At 52.6% G+C, this 24112-nt stretch overlaps 2 protein-coding genes across 2 annotated transcripts; one reads left to right on the top strand and one right to left on the bottom strand.

Annotated features, from left to right (window-relative positions):
* Window positions 1-16: 16 nt before the first annotated feature.
* Window positions 17-20523, bottom strand: GUITHDRAFT_134558 (hypothetical protein; the record flags this gene model as incomplete). The annotated part of the gene is made up of 15 exons (XM_005838596.1): window positions 17-766; window positions 814-860; window positions 943-1810; window positions 1974-2711; window positions 3150-4566; window positions 4619-4694; window positions 4743-10151; window positions 10198-12678; window positions 12729-12825; window positions 12876-13826; window positions 13878-15359; window positions 15408-15775; window positions 15915-16575; window positions 16726-19622; window positions 19968-20523. 15 exons carry the CDS (start codon window positions 20521-20523, stop codon window positions 17-19), a joined length of 18798 nt encoding a protein of 6265 aa, XP_005838653.1.
* A 2250-nt stretch (window positions 20524-22773) lies between these two features.
* On the top strand, window positions 22774-23199 carry GUITHDRAFT_102936 (hypothetical protein; the record flags this gene model as incomplete). Its single annotated transcript, XM_005838595.1, has 1 exon — window positions 22774-23199. The coding sequence occupies one exon, from the start codon at window positions 22774-22776 to the stop codon at window positions 23197-23199; it is 426 nt and encodes a 141-aa protein (XP_005838652.1).
* Window positions 23200-24112: the final 913 nt, after the last annotated feature.

The following is a 24112-nucleotide window of genomic DNA, read 5'->3' as shown; positions in this document are numbered from 1 at the left end:
GAAGTGATTCAGTCACTCACATCGCTACGTCTGGGTTGCAAGTCTCATCTGCTCGTCGAGACCTCCGACGGACAGGAGCGAAGCAGCAGGTGCCGCAGGGATAAGACCCGTTGGCGCAGTCAGCACAGGCCCGGCAGAGCTGAGAGGAGGAGAGTCCAGACTGGTTCTGGTAGCAGCAGCCGTCCAGGCCCTGGCACATGCTGATCGCCTCCTGGGTGTCAGCAGGACTTAGGCTGAGGAAGGTGTTTGAGCAGAACTGGTCATGGAGGTCCTGCGAGTAAGGGATTGACGCGCAGGGGTTGATGTACATGGGCGGGACGTTGGCTCCGACGAGGGAGATGTGCTGCTGGGTGCTGTCGAAGGCAGTGACGTTGACTAGCCCGATGGTGAGCGAGACGCTGGTGAAGGCCTGCTGCAGTTGGCCGCTCCTCGACCCGTCGAACAGTGTCTTGGCGACTTGGAACGCCTGGGCTGAGTTCATGACGACGATCCTGACAACGAACTGCAGAGAGACGGCAAGGAGGCTGTATGCCTCATCTTCCTCCTCCTTCTGCTGCTGCTCTTGATGCCTCTGCCTCGTTGCCTCCGAGCTCCTCCGCGTGTTCACCTCCTGCGCCGAGATGACCTGAAGGAGCTGGACGGCGTCGTAGCCGAGGAAGGAGGCGAGGTCGTTGAGGATCTTCTGCTTGACGTCCTGAGAGAAGGACAAGAGGCCGAAGTTGGCGATCCTGAAGGTCACGACGACGTATGGAGGAGGTGACATCTCCTGCCAGAGCTGGTGAGGATCGAGATGCGAGCGACTGACGGCGTTACCTGAGGAGGAGGAGGGGGGGGCGGCGGTGGAGGAGGAGGCGTTGTCTCTGTTTACGTGGTGAGATGAAAGCAGGAGGAGGAAACGAGAAGGAGGAGGAGGCAGGAAGAAGTGACAGAGTGTGGGCTGACCTAGTGGTGTGGTGGTAGGAGCAAGGTTGATCGCTCCGAAGCACGGCCTCGTTGGAGAGCAGCGGAAGTAGAGCCTGCAGTACGAGGCGGCCGAGGAGTTGCCGATGGAGCAGACCGTTGACATGAGACTTTGACAAGCGTCGCAGCACACCATGATGTTGGGGATGCCTGTGTTGAAGGAGGAGGTGGAAGTGTAGTCCACGTACCCGGTCCTCTCAGGGTCGATATTCTTGCAGTCGTCGTCCGTCCGGCACATTCCCAGGTCCACCTTGTACTTGTCAACAGTTGGGAAACCTGGGAGGAGGAGCGAGGCTGTCGCCTCCCCTGGCAAGGAGCTCCGTTTCAGGCGCCCGAACACGCTCGAGCAGCAGCCGCTCGTGCCGAACGTCTGCGCGAAGGAGGAGGAGAGGGTGCCCCCAGCATCTGTGCACATGGAGGTGAAGTTGGTGTAGCAGTTGAGCTGGGTGCCGTCGAACATATTCGGCCCGATGACGTTGGAGGAGGAGAGGACGAGGCCCTGGAAGAGAGCTCGGAGCGTCTGGTTGTAGTAGCTGTAGGCTGCCGTGTCGTTCAAGGCGCAGACAGCAGAGACAGGGCTTGCTCCTTGTGTCCCACAGAAACTCGATCCTGAGAAGGGGGAGAAAAGAGGGGAGGTAGGATCCGGCTGGAGGTAGCAGTAGAACTTGGGATAGATGCGCAGAGGAGCAGCAATGGGAGGAGGAAGAGTCTCGCACGCGTCGAGGGAGCTGCTCATGTAGACAGGGGGAGAGGAGCAAGTCTTCATCAGCCTGTCTTGCACGGTGACGTCAGCAGCACGCAGGACGATCCTGGGGGGGCTCTGTCCCTTGGTGAGGTATGGGTTGACGACCTGGCAGGGCATGTTAGGAGATGCAGAGGAACGAGAGAGAGAACGCAACGAAGAGACTGTTCACATGAGAGACAGAACACTAGAGTCAAAGACAAAAACTTATGCTACAAGAAGATGCGGCAACAAGAGGAGGTTGCGGCAACAAGCTTTTCAAGTGTCAGACCTGAAAGGAAAACACCACGTAGGAGGAGTTCTCGAGCATGCAGGCGAGCAAGGAGTCGTCTCGTGTGCAGGGAGCTATCGGCTGGGCTGTCTTCACCACCAGATGCTTCGTCGCATACTTGTTGCAAGGACAAGTCTGCGAGAGCCCCGGACACCAGTAGCCTTTCCCGTAGAATGTCGCGTTCTCTTGTTCTCCGCAGACCGCTGAGCTGAAGTAGCTGGACCCTGCTCCTGCTCCTGCTCCTGCTCCTCCATCCTGGATCGCGATGGGACCCTTGGGGTAAACGGCTCCCACAAACCCGTCATTTCTCTGGTCAGTCCCCACCCCGAACGTCAGCTGGGACCCAGCTGGGAGAAGGAAGTTGGTCTGCAGAGTGACGGTGATGACGTTCTGTAGGGCTGGGGAGCCGTCGGACTGGCCGACGTTGGCGAGGACGAAGACCTTCTGAAGAAACAAAGGAGCTAGCGGGATCTCAGGCGTTGTCATGTTCCTCAGCGGCAGCACCGTCTGTTCTCCATCCACCATCGGCATCGTCGCGCTGACGAAAATGCTCGGGGGCAGCTGGGCTAGGACCCCGTTGACTACCTGGAACTGGAAGGGGCCGAGCATGTAGGACTTGGCAAAGGTGTTGGCGTTGACGAGCTTCTTGGACAGAGTGACGACCAGGTAAGGAGAGCCAACGGTCGGGGAGAACCACTTAGCGCTTCCCATGGATGAGTCCCAGCCCGATCCGGAGATCTGGTAGGAAGCGTCAGAGTTGTGTAGGGTGAAGACGAAGATGAGAAGGTAGGAGAGATGAGAGGGAATGGGATGGGAGGGTAGCGGAGAGATGAGAAGTGATGGGATGGGAGGGTAGCGGAGAGATGAGAAGTGATGGGATGGGAGGGTAGCGGAGAGATGAGAGGTGATGGGATGGGAGGGTAGCGGAGAGATGAGAGGTGATGGGATGGGAGGGTAGCGGAGAGGAGAGGAGAGGAGAGGAGAGGAGAGGAGAGGAGAGGAGAGGAGAGGAGAGGAGAGGAGAGGAGAGGAGAGGAGAGGAGAGGAGAGGAGAGGAGAGGAGAGGAGAGGAGAGGAGAGGAGAGGAGGAAGACCAAGGGAACAGGGAGACCCAGGACGGAGGGAGAGGAGGAGAAGGGCAGCAGAGGACGGGGGAAAGAGATCCAGTTTTCTTACCGGGTAGTTGGTGTTGATGTCGAAGCCCTTCAAGGGATAGGCTCCTCGCAACCCCGACAGAGTGACCTTTGCTCCTGCGTCGAGCTGGTTGTTGACCTCCAGGGTGACAGTGAGCGTGTTGATAGCTGAAGGAAGGGGACTGGATTGGCCGATCTTCGTCTCAACATAGCCCGCTAGAATCCTCAGGACAGCTCTCACGCTTGATGGCGTATCCACTTGCTTAGAAGGGATCTCAAGGCAGGAGGAGCAGATTCCCCACGAGTTTGCGAGCGAGCACTCCTGCCGCAGCGAAGAGTTTGTGACCGACTTGATGGTCGCGTTAGTCAGCACCGTGTCCTGCGTCTGTGCTGGGTTGGTGAAGTTGAAGGAGATGTTGTAGATGACAGATGCGTTGATCATCGATGTTAGGTAGAGAACCATGTGCGGGACTGCTACCCCATCCCTCCCGGAGTTCCAGCAAAGAGTGCCAGCCCGGAAGTCGAGGTAGGAGGAGGAGAAGTGACTGGTGCTGCTGGTGCTTTCCTGGATTGGCTTCACACCGGAGTCGTCCATCCAGACGAACTGAGAGGTCATCGGGTGGAAGGATAGGAAGATGGCAGAGCCAGAGTCGAGCGGGAGGCTGGAGGAGAAGCTGAAGGTGATTGTGCTGTTCTCCCTTGGGGTTGGGTTGGACTGGGAGATGGAGAGAAAAGTGAAGCCGTACTGGTAGATTACCCGTGGGTCCGCATCGCCCACTTTACCGCCGACCACGAGTGGGATAGAGGAGAGGTCGTAGTTGAACTCGGTCAGGCTGATGGTACCCTGGTGTTTGATGAGCTCGTCAGATTGAGGAGGAGCGAACTGGATGTAGAGAGCGTTGGAGCTGCACATGGCAGTTGCCTCGTAGCTCCTCTTGTTCATCATCGTGAAACTCAGGATGACCTGCCTGTCAGAGTTCCAGTCCTGCACGAGGAAGAAAGACAGCGTGTACTGGGCTCCATCCCAGTTCGCCTGCCCAGGTGTCCCCGAGCTGGACTTGTCGGCAAACATCTTGTCAAAGTTCTGTCCCGTTGGGTCCTGCAAGGTCACCAAGGTCGAACCCCAGCTCTTGCCCAGCAGGCAAGTGATGGAGATGAGAGGCTGGGCGGAGGAGGAGATGTTGGAGCTGACGGCTAGAGTGATGGTGAGGGTGTTTCGCTGCTCGGGGTAAGGGTTGCTCTGCCCGATGACCCTCGTCCTCAACCAAGTGAAGCCCAGGCCGAAGAAGAGCGTCTGAAGCCTGCTGCTGTCAGCTTCCGACCCCGTTTGAGCCGTGTTGATGGCGATTGCCTGCACCGGCACCTTGGGGTAGACGTCAGAGATGTTGCTGTTCATGACGGCCAAGGACAGGATGTAATAGCTGGCTGTCAACTTCTGGAACGTCGTAGCGACGTAGAGGCTGCGAGAGGGAAGAGGGTCACAGGAGACGGGACGGAATATGAAGGTCTTACGTCAGTTTCTTCTTCATGTTGTCCCAGTAGACAGTAGAGGTCGCGCAAGTCACGCAAGCCTTGAAGGTGGACGCGTCTGAGACGAGTCAGGAAAGGTATCAGCAACAGCTCATGTCAGACTCACCGGTTGCATAAATTTTCGTTGGCATGTCCACAAGAACAAGATCGGTGATCTCGATGTAGGCGTTCAGAGTCTGAGACAGCACGACATTCATCTGAAGGGAGATCGTCAACGTGCTCGATCTCGAGGGGAGATGCGTGGTCTGCCCAACGGCGATGTAGGTAAACCGGGGAAAGTCATACACGTTTAAGGGTTTTGTGTCATTCTGCCTCGATCCAGGAATGCAGATCGGATCGTCGAAACAGTAGTTGATGGTGGGCGGGATGAAGACGATGGGAATGCTGAAGATGTTTACCCCCTTCCTGTTCAGTGAGATCGTTAACGAAGGCCCTCGCTGCCCGACTGGAGGGTTTGCAACGACAAACGACAGGTTGACCGCATCGTAAGTCACGTCTTGAGCCACCTTAAGGGTAAGGGATTTCGCCGCGTCCACCCATGTGCCGTAACCTTGAGCGGAGTTGACCGCAAAGAGATTCTGATTGTTGCATCCGTCAGACGCGTCGCTGACCATGAGGGATGTGCCCTGCAGCCCGACTGCTGTCGCCCCGACCAAGTTTGAGATGGTGAAGAGTGTGGTCGCGTCTGGAATGATGCGGGAGCGCATCCGCACAGTGATCTTGTTGTTGGCGTACGGCTGCACCTCGTCCTGCACGACTGTCATATCAAACTTAACGATGACGAGGCATTGCTCAGCTGCGATGGAGGTGGACGGGGTCACGGTTGCACCGAATCCTTCGGGGTAGGTGGAGCCCACGACCCTCAATGTGATAACGGGAGCGCCCTGCTCTTTCACAGGATTCGTAATCTGGAAGGACCAGGCGTAGATGACGTTTGGCAGCAGACTTGCTCCAGGTGCGATGGTGAAGGAAACATCGTCAGTTGTTGCTGATTTCGTCGCTGCACTAAAGGACGGGTAGGAAAAGTTAGCATAGGCTGACGTGACGATGGTAGAGGGAAATAATGCGTTTTGTAAGTTGAAAAGGGTGATTGTCAACTGATCATCCAAACGTGCGTTCGACTGAAATGTGACGGTCACTGTGTTCTGAAAAGCAGGGAACGGGATAGACTGCCCGATGTTCGCTATTGTCACAGTGGGACTCAAGATCCCAATAGGACTAGTTGAAGTCATTTGCAAACTTGATGTGATTGGCGTCAAAGAAATCGAGAAATCTTGAGCTTTGACCCCGTTCACAACAAACTTGTTCTTTGCCGACAGAGAGAAAGTGTACTCCGTTGCGCTTACAAACGAAACCCCAGAGTTGAAACTGCAAACAAGGCTGGGACTCGAATAAGAGCATGAGCTCAACAGCGTATTGCTATTCAGAGTCAAAGAGGTCACTTGGTCCCAGTAGGTCGACATGATGTTTAACTTTGTATTACCTGTCGTAGTGTAGTCAAAGTTCGTAGCCAGCACAACAGTCAAAGTCGTCAAGTCTCCGGGGTAGCTCGAGCTCTGCTCTATCCTCCTCACCACCAGCGATGCCCCCTGTACCGCCAACGGCCTCCCGTCCCCTCCCCCTGCCCCTGCTACTCCCGGTACGTACGACGCGTTCACCTCCATCGTCTCCGCCCCGATCCCCGTCTGCCCCACCGCTGCAATCGTCGCGTCCGCTGCTGCCCTCGCCGTCGACGGGTTCTTGATCGTGAAGCGTACCGTCTCGACCGCCCCTGCGCCCAGCTCCTTCCCGCTCGCCACCGTCAGCGTCAGCGTCCCGTTCCCTCCATCCCACGCCCCCGTGCTCAACAGCACCGTGTCGCTCTTGAGGGTCAGCGCTAGCGTCGACGAGCTCGTCTGGGTGCCGGTCAAGCCCGCGATGACGAGCTGAGTACCGGCGATGAGCCGAACGTTAGAGGCGAGAGAGACGGAGATGGTGTTGGAAGCGGCGGGGTACGGGGAAGACTGAGCGATGATCTTGTAGGGGAAGGACGGGGGATAGACCTTGAAAGGGAATTGATCCCCTTCCACTGATCCCGGGATGTTTGGAAGGGCTGACGTCGGAGCATTCATGGGCTGGGTGGCCAAGAAGTCGCAGACCGTGAGCTGGAAGGTCGTGTTGGGATGAATGCTTCCTGTGGGAATCAGGTTGGTGAAGATAACGGAGAACTCAAAGAGCTGGAGGGCTCCAATGACGCTGCTGTTCTTCATCGAAACTTGTAGCGTGTTGTTGAGAAACGCGAGACGCGAGGTGAGTGTTGAGGACCCAACAAGCACTTGGACAGAAGTGTCATTAGCGTGGCTCATCCAACCTATAGGGCTGTAAATTGAAATCTCACAATCTGCTATGCGGGAGTTTGAAGAGATACTGAATGTGATCGTGTTCTGAGCCCCTGGAAACGTCGAGCTCTGCGCAGATTGCTGCTTCGTTAGCACTGGAGCGAACACCCAGAACGGACGACCATAGCCTTGCAAGATTCTCTTCATCTCACAGATGATGTAATCCGGATTGTCTTGCAGCCTGTGAGGGCTCAGAAAGAATGAAGGTTTTCTGCTGATGTTGGTATCCGCTCCCCAAATGCCATCACTCGATAGCAGGACATCGCTGCCTTCGGTGCGGACTTTTGGGTTGAAGATGTAAAGTTTCAGCTGGATCAAAGCTCGTTCCGGTATCTTGTCATGAAATGTGAGCTTCGCTTTTCCTTGGTCTGCCTGCAATGTGGTTCCCACTTGCTTCCAGCTCCTGTACGGGCTCGTTGTGCTCCAGTCTGCCGTCATCGAGATGTAGCTACTTCCCAGCGTTGATCGGTCGATCTCCCCCAGCAGCCCGTGAACAGTCAGGGTGACCATCGGCGGTAGGTCAACATTGAATTGGAGCTCAACAGTCACGACGTTGAGGTCTGCGGGGTAGGGGCTGGACTGATAGACTTGATTGTACAAGAGACTCGCCGGGCGGACGGAGGGAGGAGCTAGATCTCCCACAAGGCCTTTGAGCAGATCAATCCACGAGAGGCTTCTGTCGAGCATGTAGGAGATACTATCGACGCCCCTGAACAGCAGGTAGACCTTAGCTTCAGTGTAGTCGTTCCCGAACGGGGAGTTAGTCAGGTTGAAGGTAAGAGAATAGATAGCGCATTGCTTCAGGGCTCCTCTCAACTTGACTGTCAAAGTACCGTAGGTAGCATTCCATCTCCCCGTGCTCTCAAAAGCTTCCAGTTTCAGAGGAGTCGAAGACTCGGCGAGTGGCAAGCTGGCAGAACTTGGAGTGGCATAAGCTGAAAGCCCTGATATCTCGATCTCTCGTACAGCATCTCGATGGACGTCAAAGTTTACTGCGAATTGTACGGTGATTGTGTTCATGGCATTCGGGTAAGAGTTCGTCTGCCGAATTTGCGCCTGGTAGATGGTGAAAGAGCAGACCTCAAGGGCAGCTGTAGAAGTCAACGAAGACAATGGCACACTGCTGAATGTCGTGTTGTCATAGCAAGCTGAACTGCAACTTGACGTCGAGATGGAAGTATTCATTCTTGCAGGAGCAAACAATACTTCCCCGAAGGACAAGTTCAGTCCGAACCCTCTGGAGGCGACATCTGCGTTCTTCACGTAGAAGGAGAACTCATACACCTTGCCGACCTCAAGGGCCTGACTGAAAGTTGTCGCCACCGTCTTCACCTTAGGATCAAAGAAAGCCGATCCCGACGAGTACCCGGGGCCCGCGCTGAATAGACTTGCGTTACCCGAGCCCTCGAAGAAGACAGCAGTCCTCTCACTGTAGGCAAACGGGACGTTGCTCAGCTGGAGGTACCTGTACCTCGCAGGGTCCACAAGAAAGTTTGTGGCGAACCGAACCGTGATCCTGTTGCGAGCATTTGGAGAGGAGGTTGACTGTAGTGCCTCTGCCGTCAGCAGCCTCCGAGGCTCGACGTACAAAGTCCTCGAAGCTGAGCCCGTTGGGTCCCAGTCAATGATCTGAGGGGGAAGCAAGATCCCTTCAAGGTGCGCTTCGAATGCGCCTTGAGAGCAGCCGCGACCCCCGCTGGATACCACGAGCAGAGGGGTGGAAGTGTATCCCAACCCTCGGTTGACAACCACCACGACGTTGGAAGCAAGCACGTATCGGCCAATGAAACCTCTCCCTCCCCCTCCGAACGAGCTGAGAAACGCGTCCTCAAGACATCCATGGTTGGCCGAGAACGTGACGTTGGCGATGGACAGGCTGGCAAAGACTCGAATACGAGGAGGGTCTTGTGCATAAGGAGGATTCTTGACTGAGAAACTGAGACGGAGCAGAGACCCTGGAAGGAAGTCCGTCGCAACGTAGGTGACCATCGACTTCTCGCTGTCCGACCACTGGGCAGTGTCGTTGACCGGAGGGAAGGAAAGCAGGGTATTGAAGACCCTGACGTTACCACCGGTGAGGGAGGATGCTCCCTGAAAGCCTGAGAAGGACAAGGCGGTACCGGATGGGATCAGGACAGTGGGAACAAGACTGATAGTGATGACATTGACAGCTTCTGGATATGACGTGGTCTGACTGGTTTTCCTGTACTCGAAGTGTCGCGGAAGGACTCGAAGCGCTGTTGAAGTTCCCACTGCCAACCCTGAGAGTGACGACAGCCCGACCGTACTCGAAGAGAACTCGAGATCATTCACAACCTTCTTGTTCCCCGCGTGTGCAAGAAAGATAGCAGGAGCAGGTTGGCTGACCGAGGGATTGGTACCTGTAAATTGAAAGCCGTAGGTAACATTCTCCATCACAGTCTTCCCATCAGCAACGTAGAGCATCAAGCTTGACGTGGACTGATTCCACAGTGCACTAGACACTGTTGGTCCATCCCTGGAGAAGAGAAGATGCCCGCCATTACCATCAGACACTTGTCGCAAGTCCACAAACATGTCAGATGTCAGTCCAACGAGACCTTTGATCAAGATCGCGTCCTTGTCTGCACTGTTGAGTTGCAAGTTCAGAGCAAAATACACCATGAAGGTGTTCAAACACGACGGGTAAGCGCAACTCTGAGAGATTCTGGGTTGAATGAAGGAGGGAGCTTGGACCTTGAACGGACTCGCGTCCCCCGGTAAAGCTCCCAACACCGGAGGTATGCTTGTGTTGTCGTTGATAAGAGTCTGAGGGTTGAAAAAGATTGTTTGGGACCCGGAGGCGTTGAGATAGATTTCAACTGTCAGAGTTCTAGAAGCCCGGTAGCGATTTACGTTCACGATATGCAGGTACAGGACTTGAACCAGCCCGACTTGCCATGAACTTGTGGTGGTCAACTTGAAAGCGTCTTCTGACGGCCAGGAGGAGTTGACAGCAAACAAGTTGACAAGGCTGGAGTATGTCATGGAAGCGCTGAGATTGAGCCCTTGAAACCCTCGGACAATCAACATTGAATCCGCCGGGATCTCAGTGTTTGGCTGCAGAGTGATGACTATGTCGTTGAGGACTCCGGGATATGGATTCGTTTGCCCAACAGCTGGCAGATGAGTCAGGCAAAGGCAGCTCGCAAAAATCAACGTTACCTTTCTTGACGAACCCGGGAGGCTCGATGAAGATGGGATATGCTTGACCTGCTATGCTACCAAAGGACTCCTTGTTCACTATTGCTACTTGACCTCTCATGAAAGATACATAAACAGCGCTGGTCACAACAGGTGTCATTGAATTCTTGATCTGGAAGCTAAAATTGTACTGAAGATCAAGGTACCAGATACTGTCCTGCAACGGGAACTTTAATTCTCCCTTGCTTTGATTCCAAGTGCCATTGACGATGGTAGACAAGTTCTTCCAAGAAAGGGAGACTGGAAGGGAGCCAGAGTCTCCAGTATCTGTTCCTCGCAATCCTTCGATCACCAAGTACGATTCCGTTCCCTGCGAAACGATGGCCAGTTCAAGAGAACTCGCGTCAAAATTTAGCATGAAATAGCCGCTGATAGAGTTCATATCTCCGGGGTAGCTCGAGCTCTGCTCTATCCTCCTCACCACCAGCGATGCCCCCTGTACCGCCAACGGCCTCCCGTCCCCTCCCCCTGCCCCTGCTACTCCCGGTACGTACGACGCGTTCACCTCCATCGTCTCCGCCCCGATCCCCGTCTGCCCCACCGCTGCAATCGTCGCGTCCGCTGCTGCCCTCGCCGTCGACGGGTTCTTGATCGTGAAGCGTACCGTCTCGACCGCCCCTGCGCCCAGCTCCTTCCCGCTCGCCACCGTCAGCGTCAGCGTCCCGTTCCCTCCATCCCACGCCCCCGTGCTCAACAGCACCGTGTCGCTCTTGAGGGTCAGCGCCAGCGTCGACGAGCTCGTCTGGGTGCCGGTCAAGCCCGCGATGACGAGCTGAGTACCGGCGATGAGCCGAACGTTAGAGGCGAGAGAGACGGAGATGGTGTTGGAAGCGGCGGGGTACGGGGAAGACTGAGCGATGATCTTGTAGGGGAAGGACGGGGGATAGACCTTGAAAGGGAAGGAGTCCTTTGGCATCCAACCAGGAAGGTTCTGTGCCACGTCTAACTTGTCTGCAATCTCTGTGAGCTGGACGTTGGTGTCGAAGATGGAGAAATAGATGGAAGCTGGCGATTCCCTCGCAGTTTGAGAGTTGACGATCGTAATTAGCAACTCATAAACTGTGCCGGCTGATATAGGTTCTTGACCCGAAGCGAAGATGAACTGATCGTCATTCTTTTTGGCAACTCCATCAAAGATTCTTGACTTCCCGTTGATTGTCATGACAGAGAAATCAGTGAACATGGAAAACTGTGAGCTCATCATGGTTTGAATGCTGTTGATTGATTGTAAATACCCACTCGTATTCGAGATCACAAGGCTGAACGAATTCTTTGTCGTGTTGAAGTTGACACTGAATGACAAGGAGATCTGGTTCTGATATCCTGGAAAAGTGTTGGACTGCTTGATATCCTTCCGCAAAAACTTTCGGGCAGACACTTCGAAGGGAACACTATCGGGAATCCCTTGTGCTGACGTCAGCAGAAAGGGCCCAAGGCTGGGGGCAGTCAGAATGACTGATACTGGCGGAGGATCCTGCCTTGCTGATGGATTCCAGAAAGCCAGGGAGAAGTCGATCGGACTTCGTGCTGGAATGGAGTTGACGGTTTGAACGGTAACGGTTCCATTGTTGTCGTTGAGCCAGCTTGCTGAATCGCTGAGGAAATAGCTGGAGTTGGTGGATAGGATTGAAGTCATAGTAGAATTTGAGTTCAACAGGGCCCCCCTCAAATTCGAGACTGCGACTTCTGAGTATTTGGGAATGTACATGTTTGGTATCAGAGTGAAGTAGAGTTGATTCATCGTGAGGGGATTCGAAGACGATTGCTCGATGTACCTCGTGATGAACTGCGGAGGGTCAATGAAAAGGATCTGCCGTGGAAGAGAATCGACGGCCCTGCGCTCCAACGCCTGCACGTCCTGCTTGTATGCCTCAATAAAAATGTCCGGAGGGGGTTGAGGAAATATCTCGTTCCTGATCTTGATGGAAACGATCAGGTTGGTTCCTGGAGGAAACGTCTTGTCCGAGTAGAAGACAACCGTTTTGTCGTTGTTGTGGAACTCTCCTTGCCAGCCATAGACCGCGTCTTGCTGCAGCCCTGAAGGGTCGGAGTCGAGGTAAACAGCTCCTCCGAGGCCAGAAAGGGTCAGGTTCATATCCTTGGTGATTTTTATGTTGGCAGCAAATGTGATGATGATGGTGTTCTCAGCGCCTGGGGAGGAGGAGGATTGTGACCCTCTCGCTAGAATGAACTTGAAGGGATCGATGGTCATCGACGAACCAGTCATGGTGAACGGGAACAGGACAGCCGTTCCGTTGCTGAAGATCCTCGTGGTAGGGGAGAGCTGCGGGCTCAGCTGGTTGAGGACAACGAACTCGAACTCGTAAGTCGTGAAGCTGTCCACAGTTTTATACTGTATGATTTGAGCTGAGAATTCTGATGATGGTTGTAATTGTAGGACAGCAGACTGAAAGAGGGTGAATCCAGCTGAAGGATTGTAACCTTGAAAGAAGGATCAGAATCAGGATGGATAGACCGCAAGGTTTCCTCACCCTTGAGGCCGAGGATTTGGAAGACTTGTTTGTCCAAGTTAACATTCGTGGAGAACTGTACTCGGATGACGTTGTTGAAGTCGGGAAAAGTTGAACTCTGAGCGAGCAGCCCGTCACAGAGAGGAGATGTAGAGTGAAAGATTATACCTGAGATATGTTTGCGGATATGAATCGCGGACAGTCGACTTGCATCGGGCTTTGCAGGGTGGCAGGAGTCCCTAGGATTTCTACCTTATCACAAGGGGAGAGACATTCAGCAGAACAAGCTCGGATGATGCCGTTGATGCTGCAGGTTCCCTGGTCGTCGATGACAGATATGACCGGCGCGAATGGGCCACACAGGGTCTGGCCTTGACTGCAGCAGTCAAGCACATTCGTCCCAGTGATGGAGAAAGTCAAGAGGCTGTTGGGCGAGAATTCATTGGAGCTCGATGGAAGTTCAAGCTTCATGACGTAAGCTCCGTTCTCTAGGAAATTCTGTCCCAGAGCCGGTATAAGAGGGTACAAGTTTGTAATCCTCAGCTTTGGAATTCTTCCGTTCAGCAGAGGAACGTTGAAAGCAAGCGCAAACTTGATGGTGTTCGCCTGCCCAGGGAGACTGCTTGTCTGGGAGATGTTGAGGATAGTGAACTTCTGGCTCTGGATGAAGAGAGGAGAGGAAGAAGTCGAACTGGTGAAAGTTACGTTGATGTAGCACGAGCTCGACGCATCCGAGCAGTACTGGATGAAGATTCGAGTTACGGGGGCGGGTTGACCCTGAAAGCGGTTGTCCAGCAAGAACGAGAAGACGAAACTGCTGTTGGCAGGGACGTTTGGGTTAACAGTCCCGATGCTCTTTGGCCTGAGGTTCAGCTCTCCGACTAGGGGCTTCCATGAGGCTCTGCTATCGAACGCGTCGCTGACAGCCGCGTTGGGGGTGATCTTAAGATCCACCGTGTCAGAAGCAAACCTTGTAGATCCCGTTAACCCAGTGATTTTCAGGTTGTAAGTGGGAACATTCGCCACCAGGGATACCTGAAACATCGTCAGACAAGTGGAGGGGATGGCAAGGAGGGGAAACACCGTGATGGTGTTCGTAGTTCCTGGAAGATCCGAGCTCTGCAACACAAGGGCTCAGGATCAGGTCAAGACTGACCAACAGTATCAGACCTGAAAGAATCGCACGGAGGTGAAGCTGGGGACTTGCACATAGAGTGGAGTCTTGTACACGTCCGAAGGCACTATGAACGTCAGGTCTGGGACGAGGATGACGCCGGATCGATTGCCGTAGATGTGAGGAGGGGCGATGGAGTTTGCCTTGAACGGATTGACGACCGTGAAGGTAAAGGTGATGACATTCCCAGCTGAAACTGCGGCCCCAGACGTATACTTCAACATTAACTTTGATGCGTCAAAACTTAGGGAGGTTGGGGGGTTGTCAAGCGCCGTCATCCCGCTCAGTCCTGAGATAGTCAGCACGTCCCCGGTTCTCAGGTCGACCCCGAGTCGGAGATTGACTAGGATGTTGTTCTTCTGTCCTGGGAAGTAGCTGGACTGCTCCATGTAGGCATAAGGGAGGGAGATGGAGAGGTCACTCCCAGTGCCGGACACCATGAGGCTGCCCTGTATGTTGACAAGTCCACTGGCCAGGATGTAGACCTTGGGGCTGCTCCTCTGCATCGGCGAGTTGGTCACGGAGAAGTTGAAAGAGTAGCTGGAGTAGGCTTGTGAGACTGCGCTGGACCTGACGGAAATTGTCAGATTGCCGCTGGTCCATGAAGCTGTCGGGTTGAAAGTGCTGGCAAAGTTGCCGCTCTCTGCATTGAGAGAAACAACTGAAGTCGAGAGAAGGTCAGAGGGGAGGCCGTAGATGACAAGCTGAGAACTCTCCCGCAAGGCCGTGTTGGTCTGAAAGGTGACTGTAATGACGTTCTTGACGCCCGGGAAGTTTGTGTTGGAATGAACCTCTCTCACAAGGAACTGAGGAGTCTGCACGAAGATTGGCCTCGTGCAGTTTGTATTGGAGGGCATGGCGACAGGGTAGGCTATCATCTGACCGTTGAAGAAACTCGAGATTGAGATCTGCGGCGACTGGAAGGAGAGGCTTGGGTTTCTGAGGTGGAAGATGAAAGCATGGTACTGGTCGCTCGATAGATCAGAAGAGATGTTCACTGTCAGCTCTCCCAGCGTTCGGTTCCATCCGGCAAACCGACTGATGGAACTGTCAGCAGGGACCGAGCTGATCTCCACCACTCGCTGCACGGCCGTCATGGCAGGGTAAGGGCGAGCGGTCCCAGCGACGGCGCGAGAGACGTTGAGAGATCCGTCCTGACGCACTTGAAGGACCTTGACGACTTCGTCTCCCCCGATCATGAGGAAGAGGTCCTCCTCGCTGGAGAAGTACAAGGAGGAAAGAGGATTCATGAGAAGTATGATCTGCTGGGTGGGGTCGAGGATGGAGGAGAGGAGGTAGCTGCCGATGTCTGCAGTCGAAGATCCTGACAGCTGAGAGATGACAATCTGAGAGCCCTTGGGGTGGACGAAGTTGGAGATGAGGTTGATCGAGATGGTGTTCATCTCAAACGCCCTGTCCGAGCTCTGACAGATCGTCGTCTGCACCCCAGCCACGTTCAGGGCTCCGAACCTTGATGCCTGCAACATTGTTGTCAACCCAACAGGGCAGAGACTCGGAATTCTCACCTTGACATTCATCGCCTCATTCAACCCGCCCACCACACCGAAAGCGTCAGAGTAGACGTAAGTTCCCATCCTCAGCTCCAGCCCGATACAGTAGCTCGCGGATTGCCCGCAGATCATGTTCTGATCGAAGAGGGGCCAGGGGTTCTTGATGGTGAAGGAGAAGACAAAGAGCTGACCCTCTGCAACCCCCTGACTGTCAACCACCCTCAGAGTCAGGCTCTTGTCCTCGTCGTTCCAGTATCCGTAGCCGACCTCTTGCTCCAAGGGGTTGCTGCCAGAGTCAACCCGCAGCCTGAGGGCAGACTGAATGATCAGCTTGCCTTGTGCGCCCTTGGCCCCTCTGAGGTTGGAGACTGAGATGAAGGTGGCTACCAGGAATGTCAAGCGAAGAAACGAGAAGCGCAGCGAACACAACGAAATGTGTGCAGGACTCGGGAGATGCTTGAGGGAACGCACGCGAGGATTCAAGGCGGGGAGAGGGAGACAGGATAGAAAATATGGGCGGACCTGGAGATTTGGCGGTGAGCAGGACGGTAGGAACGAGCGAGACTGTGATAGTGTTCAAGGCACCAGGTCTGTTCGAGCTCTGCGAGATGGTCCTGTAAACGAACTTCTTCTTGAGGATCACGAGGGGAGCCAAGTCGACAGTCTGCACCCCCAACAAGTTGCCGGACACTTGCGAGGCGGAGGGAGACATCAGCGTCTTCCTGATGTAGCTGGTGCTCGTAGAAGTCCCGACGCTGATGGAGGGAGCAGCAGCGGACTGCTCGGCCAGCGAGTTCCTGACCTGGAACGAGATCTTGGTGACCTGCCCTGCCGGTATGTCGACAGCAGGACGGAGGTAGAGCTCGCTAGCCTTGCAGCTCTGCAGTCGGCTGCAGCTCTGGTTTCCTGAGCACTGGAACCACTCGCCATAGCCGGTCTTCTGCTGCCCTCCTACGTTGAAAGCAAACTTGAGCTGATCCTGCCCATTGCCGGACGCGTCCAGGAGAGCAATTGGCGCCGTGTTGGAGGTAATGATGACGTCATTAGACAGAAGAGCTCCTGTCAGCCCTGAGACAGTCAGGACAGTCTGATCGGCCATGGTCAAGTCAACGTTGGCAGCCACTTCGATAGTGATAGTGTTGCTCGCGCCAGGGAAAGGAACGCTCTGACGTATATTCTGCAGCTGGAGGAAGGAGATAAGACATGGCCTCGAGGAGGAAGAAAGAAACGGAAAGTAGAGGAGGGAGAAGAGGGAAAAGACAAATGAGAAGAGAGAATTGAAAGGCAGGTACGAAGAAATAGAGTAGTGGAGGAGCGAGGAGGAAAAGGTTACCAGAAAGGAGTTCGCGACCACGTAAAGAGGAGCAGCATCACCAGGCTGAGCCCCGAGGAGCGGGAGGATACGAACCACGTCAGGAAGGATCATCGTGTTAGGGATGTTGGGGCTGACACTTGACAGCATCATCTGCTGCTGCGACTGCTGGTAGTCGGGATTCTTCAATGTAAATCGAACCACAATAGCCTGGAGTGGATGAACCTCTGAACGCAGGAAGAACTCCACAGCCTGCCCGTTGACCCACTTAGCTTGACCTGGACGATCATCACAGGCATCAGCTGTGAAGAGCTGCTGGGCTGTTGAGGAGGACGGGGAGCAGAGACAGGGTTCGCTCTGATTCAAGTAGGAAGCGAAAGGAATCTGACATGTGCAGCCAGTGAGAGGTATGAAAGAGCTCCCGTCCACGGTCCTGACACCTGAGAAACCCTTGAGAGAGATAAAAGACGACATGTTGCTTGACAGGATGGCGTTGGATGCGATGGTGATGGTCAGGTCGTTGAGCTTGCTGGGGAAGTTTGTGCTCTGACCCATTGAGTAGCGGATGAACGTCGGCGCGATGGAGAGAGGCGCCTGAGGCCCCGGCAGGGGGTCCATCCTTGTCATCATAACGCTGGTCAAGCCCGTACACTGAATGAAGATGTCAGGGGCTTGCTGGGAGAAGCGAGAGTTGTTGAGCCAGACTGCAACGTTGTAAGGGCTGTGACAGCCCATCGGACATCTGTTGAGAGTTGCAGACGACGAGAATCGGATCGTCTTGCTACGATTGTCCCAAGAAGCGTATCCCGCAAGTTTGGTTGCAAAACTTCGAAAGAGACTGGCATGAGAACCGTACAACTTGATCTCACCCGAAGGCAATTCAGCACCATACAGGCCGGTAAGGACAAAGTCGGACCCTGAACTGATCGCAGTGTTGGCGGCGAATGAAACATTCAACATGTTCTGACCGAGGGGAGCAGGGTTGCTCTGCCCCACGCTCGTGAACGAAAACTGGTTCTCGATGTACATGGGAGCCTTCCATCCGTCCGACGTCCTCAGTTTGATGACTCCGAGCCTGAAGGTGGTCGAAGTCGAAGTCGTGACCAACGACGAGTCGAACATTATGTCAGCTCCAGGCCGCGCGTAGAGAGGATTCTGCAGAGAAAACTCCAACTGAATGAGGGTGTTTGCTGCGATGTCGTCTGAAAGAAGAACTTGGAGGGCTCCGTTGACTGGCTGCCATGATGCGAGGGGATGCAAGGCCGAGCTGTTCGACCTGATTGTCAAGTTCGAGGCTGGTGTGAGAGAATCTTGAAAACCTGAGAAATTGAGAAGAGAGCTCTTTCTGAGGTGGAAGTTGAAAGAGATTTCAACGGTGATGTTGTTGTTCGGGCCGCTCGACGTTGACGGGCTGCTCATGGAGTTTGACTGGGAAACAAGCGAGTGCGTAATGGCAGGCTGAAAGATTTCGAGCGGGTTCAAACCATTCGCCGCACCAAACAGAGAAGAGCCAGGTTTCATGATCGTTGTTGGCCCCACGCTCACTCCGTCGAGGTAGTTGGCGTTCTCGTAGGGCGCGAATAGTACCATCAGGTCCATGGGGGGGGATGGTTGAGGAGAAGAAGGATTGAGCACGTCGAATTTGAGGGCGATATTCTGGCCTGCAAGCAAGTTTACCTTGAGAGCAAGTGAGATAGTGTTTGTTGGCGAATCAAAAGTCAGCGTGAAAGATTGCGAGCCGTCAAAGCTCAATACGGAGTTGATTCCCTTGAGTCCACTGAGCCGGACGAGACTTCCTTTCAACAAGTTTGCATTGATAGTAAGATTGAGAGAGAGAGTGTTCCTAGTCGAGGGGAAAGGATTGCTCTGTGTGAAATATTGCACTTGGAATGAGGCCTGAACAAACGTCAGGGCTGGCAGATTCCAACCGGCAGTCACGTCATTGGAAAACAGCTGACTGGCTATTTGCGTTTCAAAGGTTGTACCATTGACATACACCGAATTCTGAGCATTGATCTGAACATTTTTCACAAGGACAGAAAACTCGACGGTCCCCTTCGACAGAGTTCGCTGCCGCCCAACTCGGAGACTCAACACTCCATCTCTCTCTTCGCCATAACCCGAGGCACCATTGATGAAAAATTGTGTCGAAGAAATTCCTTGTATAGATGGCTGATAACCAATGTCAACGCTTCGAAGGCCAGAAATGGTCACTGTTGAAGGATAAACAAGGTCTGCATTGATGTCAAATGAAAAGTTGAGTTGATTCATGGCGTTTAGGAGTGCCGAGTTTTGAAACATCTTTGCATTCGAAATTGTGGGCTGAAATGTTCTTAAAGGTACAGAACCAGAACTGACACCATATATTGTGTACACGGCAGCATTCAGAACAGCAGACAGCTTAGTTTGGCGTTGACAAACTCCTTGCCCTGTACATTCCGATGTATCTGAACATAGAGTGTAAGTGTTCGCTGCTGTGCAAACACCATTCCCTGTACAAGAGCTCGTGCTGGAGCAGAGAGTATTCGTGTTCGGTTCATTACACTGTAAGTGATCGCAGACTCCATTCTCTGTACAATCCTGACTAGACTGACAAACACTTCCAGTGTTAGGTAACTTGCACGTGCAGTTGCCGGTAACATTTGGAGGGCAATAATCTTGACATACCACATTGCTACTCACATTCACTGTGCAATTTTCAAAACACTGTGAGTTGACCAAGACCGTACAGTTATCAAAGCATGCTTGCAAAGTAATGTTCACGCAAGTTCGATTGAGCGGATTGTTCGGATCGTTGCTTGTGCAATTCTCCATTGTCTGGTTGACGCAATATGGTAAGCAGCGGCTGGAATTTACACAGGATTGATAGCAAGTTTTGGTGTCCTTATTGCTGAAGCAGGTTGAATTTACAATGGAATCTGTACAGTTAAGACTATCAACATAATTATTTACACAAGTCTGAATACAATTGGACGATGTCTCGTTGATACATCGCCAATATGCTGCTGAGAAATTAGAACAGTTTGCAATATCGGTACAATTAGTTGAGTTCTCTGTTACTTTGACCAAACATGATTTGCCAAGAGATAATGTACAACTATCGGTACAAGCTTGTCTGGTTGAGGCCAGCACAGTGTCGTTCACACATGAAATATTTACAATGTTGGTTATGCACGAGTCGGTCTTATTCTTGCAAGTCCTGACACACGAACAACTAGGATTCCCCTGACTGTCGCACTGACAATCACCAATATCACACCTACCGTAGGGATTCACCGTCCCATTCCGACATGTCCCCGAGCAATCATACTTGCTGCTGCAGTTCTGGTAAGTACCGTTCCCTCCGAATGATAAGTTGGCTGCACACCAACGATGCCCCTGAAAACAGTAGCTAGAGCCCGAAAGGCAGATGAAAGAATAGTCCAAAGAGACCAGCAAACTTTGCGGGTTGCTATTCTCATTCCTGGGATTGCGGATATCAAATGAGAACACAAGACTTTGGTTTGCTGGTAGCTTCTTGCCGAGCGTCAAGACCAGAGAAGCATACCAGGGACTCCAAAGCACGTTTGATAAGGTCTTGGAGTCTGCTGTACGGACTGGAATCGTGTTCATACTGCGAGGGGCGCTGATATTGACAAGGTTTGAAATGGTGAGGTTGGAGTACTGGGGAACGTCTCCATTCACAGAGAGGGTGACAGTGATGGTGTTGTCACTGTCTACGAAGGGATTGCTCTGTCCCACACTCCTGCTCACGATTTGCGTCCCCTTCGTCCCACCCACCACCATCGCTAGCAGCACAAGCGCCACTTCTCCCCGCATTGCGCCACCTCCCGCACTTGGCCACCCCCACCCCTACCCCTTTCCTGCAATATGACCCACCACGGCCTTTGATAGATATATTGTGAGTGGAATAGGGGGTAGTCAGGTCTGTACACCCAACCCTGCTGCCGGTATCGGCCCGTCGTTTCAAAACAAAAAAGTCAAGGTTTTGATCGATGAACGTCACAGCGAGCGGCACGACAGATGGGTCTTCCTCGTGGCTCCACGACAATGAGGTCACGATCTCGATGGGAGACTGGAAGGTGTATGCTACAAATGGGTGCCTTATGTACACAGACATGTCATCATTGATTCTATTGAGCACTGCATAATCCGAATCCTTTTGTGTCGTTCACTTGATGCATTTTGCGTTTGGTAGCATGAGCTCAATGTGTATTGTCTTTAGCTTCTAGCGCTTCAATGCATTAGTTGAGCTTCTTGCCTCGATGCTTGTAGATCAATGCAGATACTCACAGACTGCCAATGGTTTTGCTCAAACTCGGAAACGTTTCTCCAATCAAGGTAAGTTTGAAATTCAATGAAGTATGGGTATGACACTCATCAAACATCGTTATATCCTCTGAATCTGTATCCTCGCTCGACTTTATCACATTCTTGCAAGAAAGCCATGGGCTTGACCAGATATACACCCTTCTTATGATTTTCTTGCTCGCTGCCATGTAATTGCAATCTTGGATCAGTAATCTCACCAACCATGGTGAAGAAGTAGCAATCTGCGGCAGCGGTTGATATGCAGAATCGTCATGATCATCAGCCTCGGACATGTGATGATCGTAGCATCAATGATAATTATGAATGTGATATCGTGTGTTGGATACTTATATTTCCATGCCAACGCCAAAAGTTCAAAGGAAAAATGTCAACTTCTTTATTTCAACAAGCTGGATGTGTCATTGGACTTGTTGCGCTACTATGTTTTGCACATTAGAAAGCAAACTGATATCTTCCGTCTCAACATCGATCTGCACAAGATTAGGACCACAATGGTTAGCTGGTTTCGCAAACGTGGGCAGCCCTTTTTGAAACCCCGAATGAAACGTGTCGAATTTGATGTGGGTCTCGATGATATCACATCATTCCTGCTTCTTTTCAAACATCTGCAACCGGATCTCATTGACAGAGAATTTCCCGTGCCTTTCAAAGACGAACCCTACATGTTAGAACCTGGATTAGGCCCAAGTTCGTTGTATGTCCTGGGCCCTCTGACAGTCGCATTGAAACGAAATCAGAGGACACTACATGCATCTCTTTCAAGCTCGAAAGAATGGTACGAATGTGCATGTTTCACACAGAGATTTGGAGGCATCCCGGCCCGTGACAATGGACGCAAGTTTACTCCGACATTAATTTACACGAGGATAACTTTGAAGGAGTAGCCACGTTAAAGTGAAGTGCGCTCGAACAGAATTATTAAATTTCTTCTTGTCTGCATTGCGCGAAGGTCCATGACTATCAGCTTCAAGTTTCTCATCAGGACAAAAATACCGTAAATATTCGAATCTCACGGCACGGCATTGTCTCACTATTCCGACTCGAAGCATCGGCGAATGCCTGAGAAAAATGCTCCCGCAAGTGGATGGATTATTTGGGATATTATCATTGTTTGGTTCATCATGATCTTCGTCGGAGCTGTCTCCATCCGATTCTGTATCAGGTCTATTGACGTTGTAGATGGAGATTTCTTTTCTTCCGCTATCTGCATCAACATGAGATTGTTACATTCCAACTCTTTTTCCAAAGCCTGAAGTTCCAAACAGTGTGAGGAAATCTTTGCCAAGAATTTTCTTCAAACTATAAAACACAGTGGTACTCCTCTTCTCGCCGTTTGGCCTGTGCGACAGTAGAGTGTGTCTGGGGTAAAGCCTCCTCGACCTCCCAGCCGGCTGGCACTACTGCCGACTCTTGCCATGCGGTCCCAGAGCCTCCTCCTCCTCCTCCTCCTCCTCCTCCTCCTCCTCCTCCTCCTCCTCCCGTCTGCCATGTTGACGTCTGGAGGCTGGGAGCTTTTGTTATCTTTTGTTTCTTGTACAAATTTAATATCGCGTGTTTCACCTGGAATCCTTGCGTCACCTTTGTCCAAAGAATGATTTCGAAGCGATGGTAACAAGTAGGATGCTTCCAACAATAGACGTGGATCGGATGGTGTATATCCAGGCAGATCCACAGCTGGCAAACAAGTATAAAGACGGGATTACATGCAGCTCCAGGGCTCGGACTTTTCAGTCACGTATGCAAGAAGTTATCAACAATCATACCTGGGAATTTCCACATCTTAAGCATACTTTGAAGTTCAAGTTCGATTACCCGTCGCCGATCGCGAGTGGGACCATGAAATCAGACGGTCTCTGCGAGCTATCCGAGGAGTTCTTGGAATCCTTTCTTGTTGACGCTGATCCGATGGTGGAAGTGGGGTTGAGAGAGGTTCCCTTTTTCCTGGGTTATACTCCACAGAGAACCGTGTTTAGCACAATAGAGGACTTGAGAGACGAAGTGCGGGCCGATATTTCTAGGCTTGGAACAAAAATCAAGGAAATGAAAACAGAAATCAAGGAAATGAAAACAGAAATCAAGGAAATGAAAACAGAAATCAAGGCAATAAAGGGCGATGTATCAGAAATCAAGGTCCTCTTACAGCGTCTTACTAGTGGTGCCTGATTGTTGTCATGCCACGGTCACTTGGTAAAAGAGTATCTCAGTAAAGAATATCGTATCATAGTATCGATCATCCGATCTCGCCGCGTAATGGAGGGCCGGGGAGAATATGGCACTGTTGGAGAGCACTGTCATGCCGCGATGGCCTGATAAGATCAATATAGGGACTTGGCAACATGATGCCTGTGACGGCTACCGCTCTCTATTTGGTCACGTGTGGAGCCTGAGGCCGGGCAAGATTGAGGCTCTTACAGGTTTCTAATCAAAGCTGAGCGTGTCCATGAAATGGAGCCTGTGATGATGATCCGACTGTGATTCCATTGACGGTGTCAGCAGAATCAGTTATGCAAGTGTCTGATCAGGCGGTTGATTATGCCAACCTGACAGCCGATGATGTGCCTGAGAGATTCAACCTTGATCCTACACTTCATGAGAGTTGTGATCGATCTTTCACGTAATAACTTGGCGGCCGATATTTCCGTATCAGTTTTAAGTTTGGGGGACAGCAGTTGGCAGGATTGGGATTGGTTCTCGCTGTCTTTTCTCTTCTCGCCGTTTCAGTGGCCTGTGCGACAGAGTGACTGTGTCAGGGTCAAGCCTCCTCGACTCTCCTGATTGTCCTCGTACTGATCTTTAAAACTCAGTAACTCTGAGTAACTAAAGTAGGCCGAAGTATAAATTCTCAGTGTCTTTGTTCTCAGTACTAAAGTGACCGGCCGCGGCCCGGCCACATCAGGACAGAGACAAACTTTGAGTAAAGACAAACAATACTAGCGACACCCATGCACAATGTGAGAAGAACCGACTCCTCCCTCCCTCCCTCCCTCTCCCCTCCCTCTCTGCCCTCCCTCTCCCCTCCCTCTCTGCCCTCCCTCCCTCCCTCTCTGCCCTGCCTCCCTCTCCCCGGCCTCCCTCT

This window comes from Guillardia theta (genome assembly GCF_000315625.1).
Source record: "Guillardia theta CCMP2712 unplaced genomic scaffold GUITHscaffold_11, whole genome shotgun sequence".
In the NCBI taxonomy this organism is placed as follows: Eukaryota; class Cryptophyceae; order Pyrenomonadales; family Geminigeraceae; genus Guillardia; species Guillardia theta.
The sequence above is the reverse complement of the archived record's forward strand: the minus strand, read 5'-3'. Positions and strand labels throughout refer to the sequence as shown.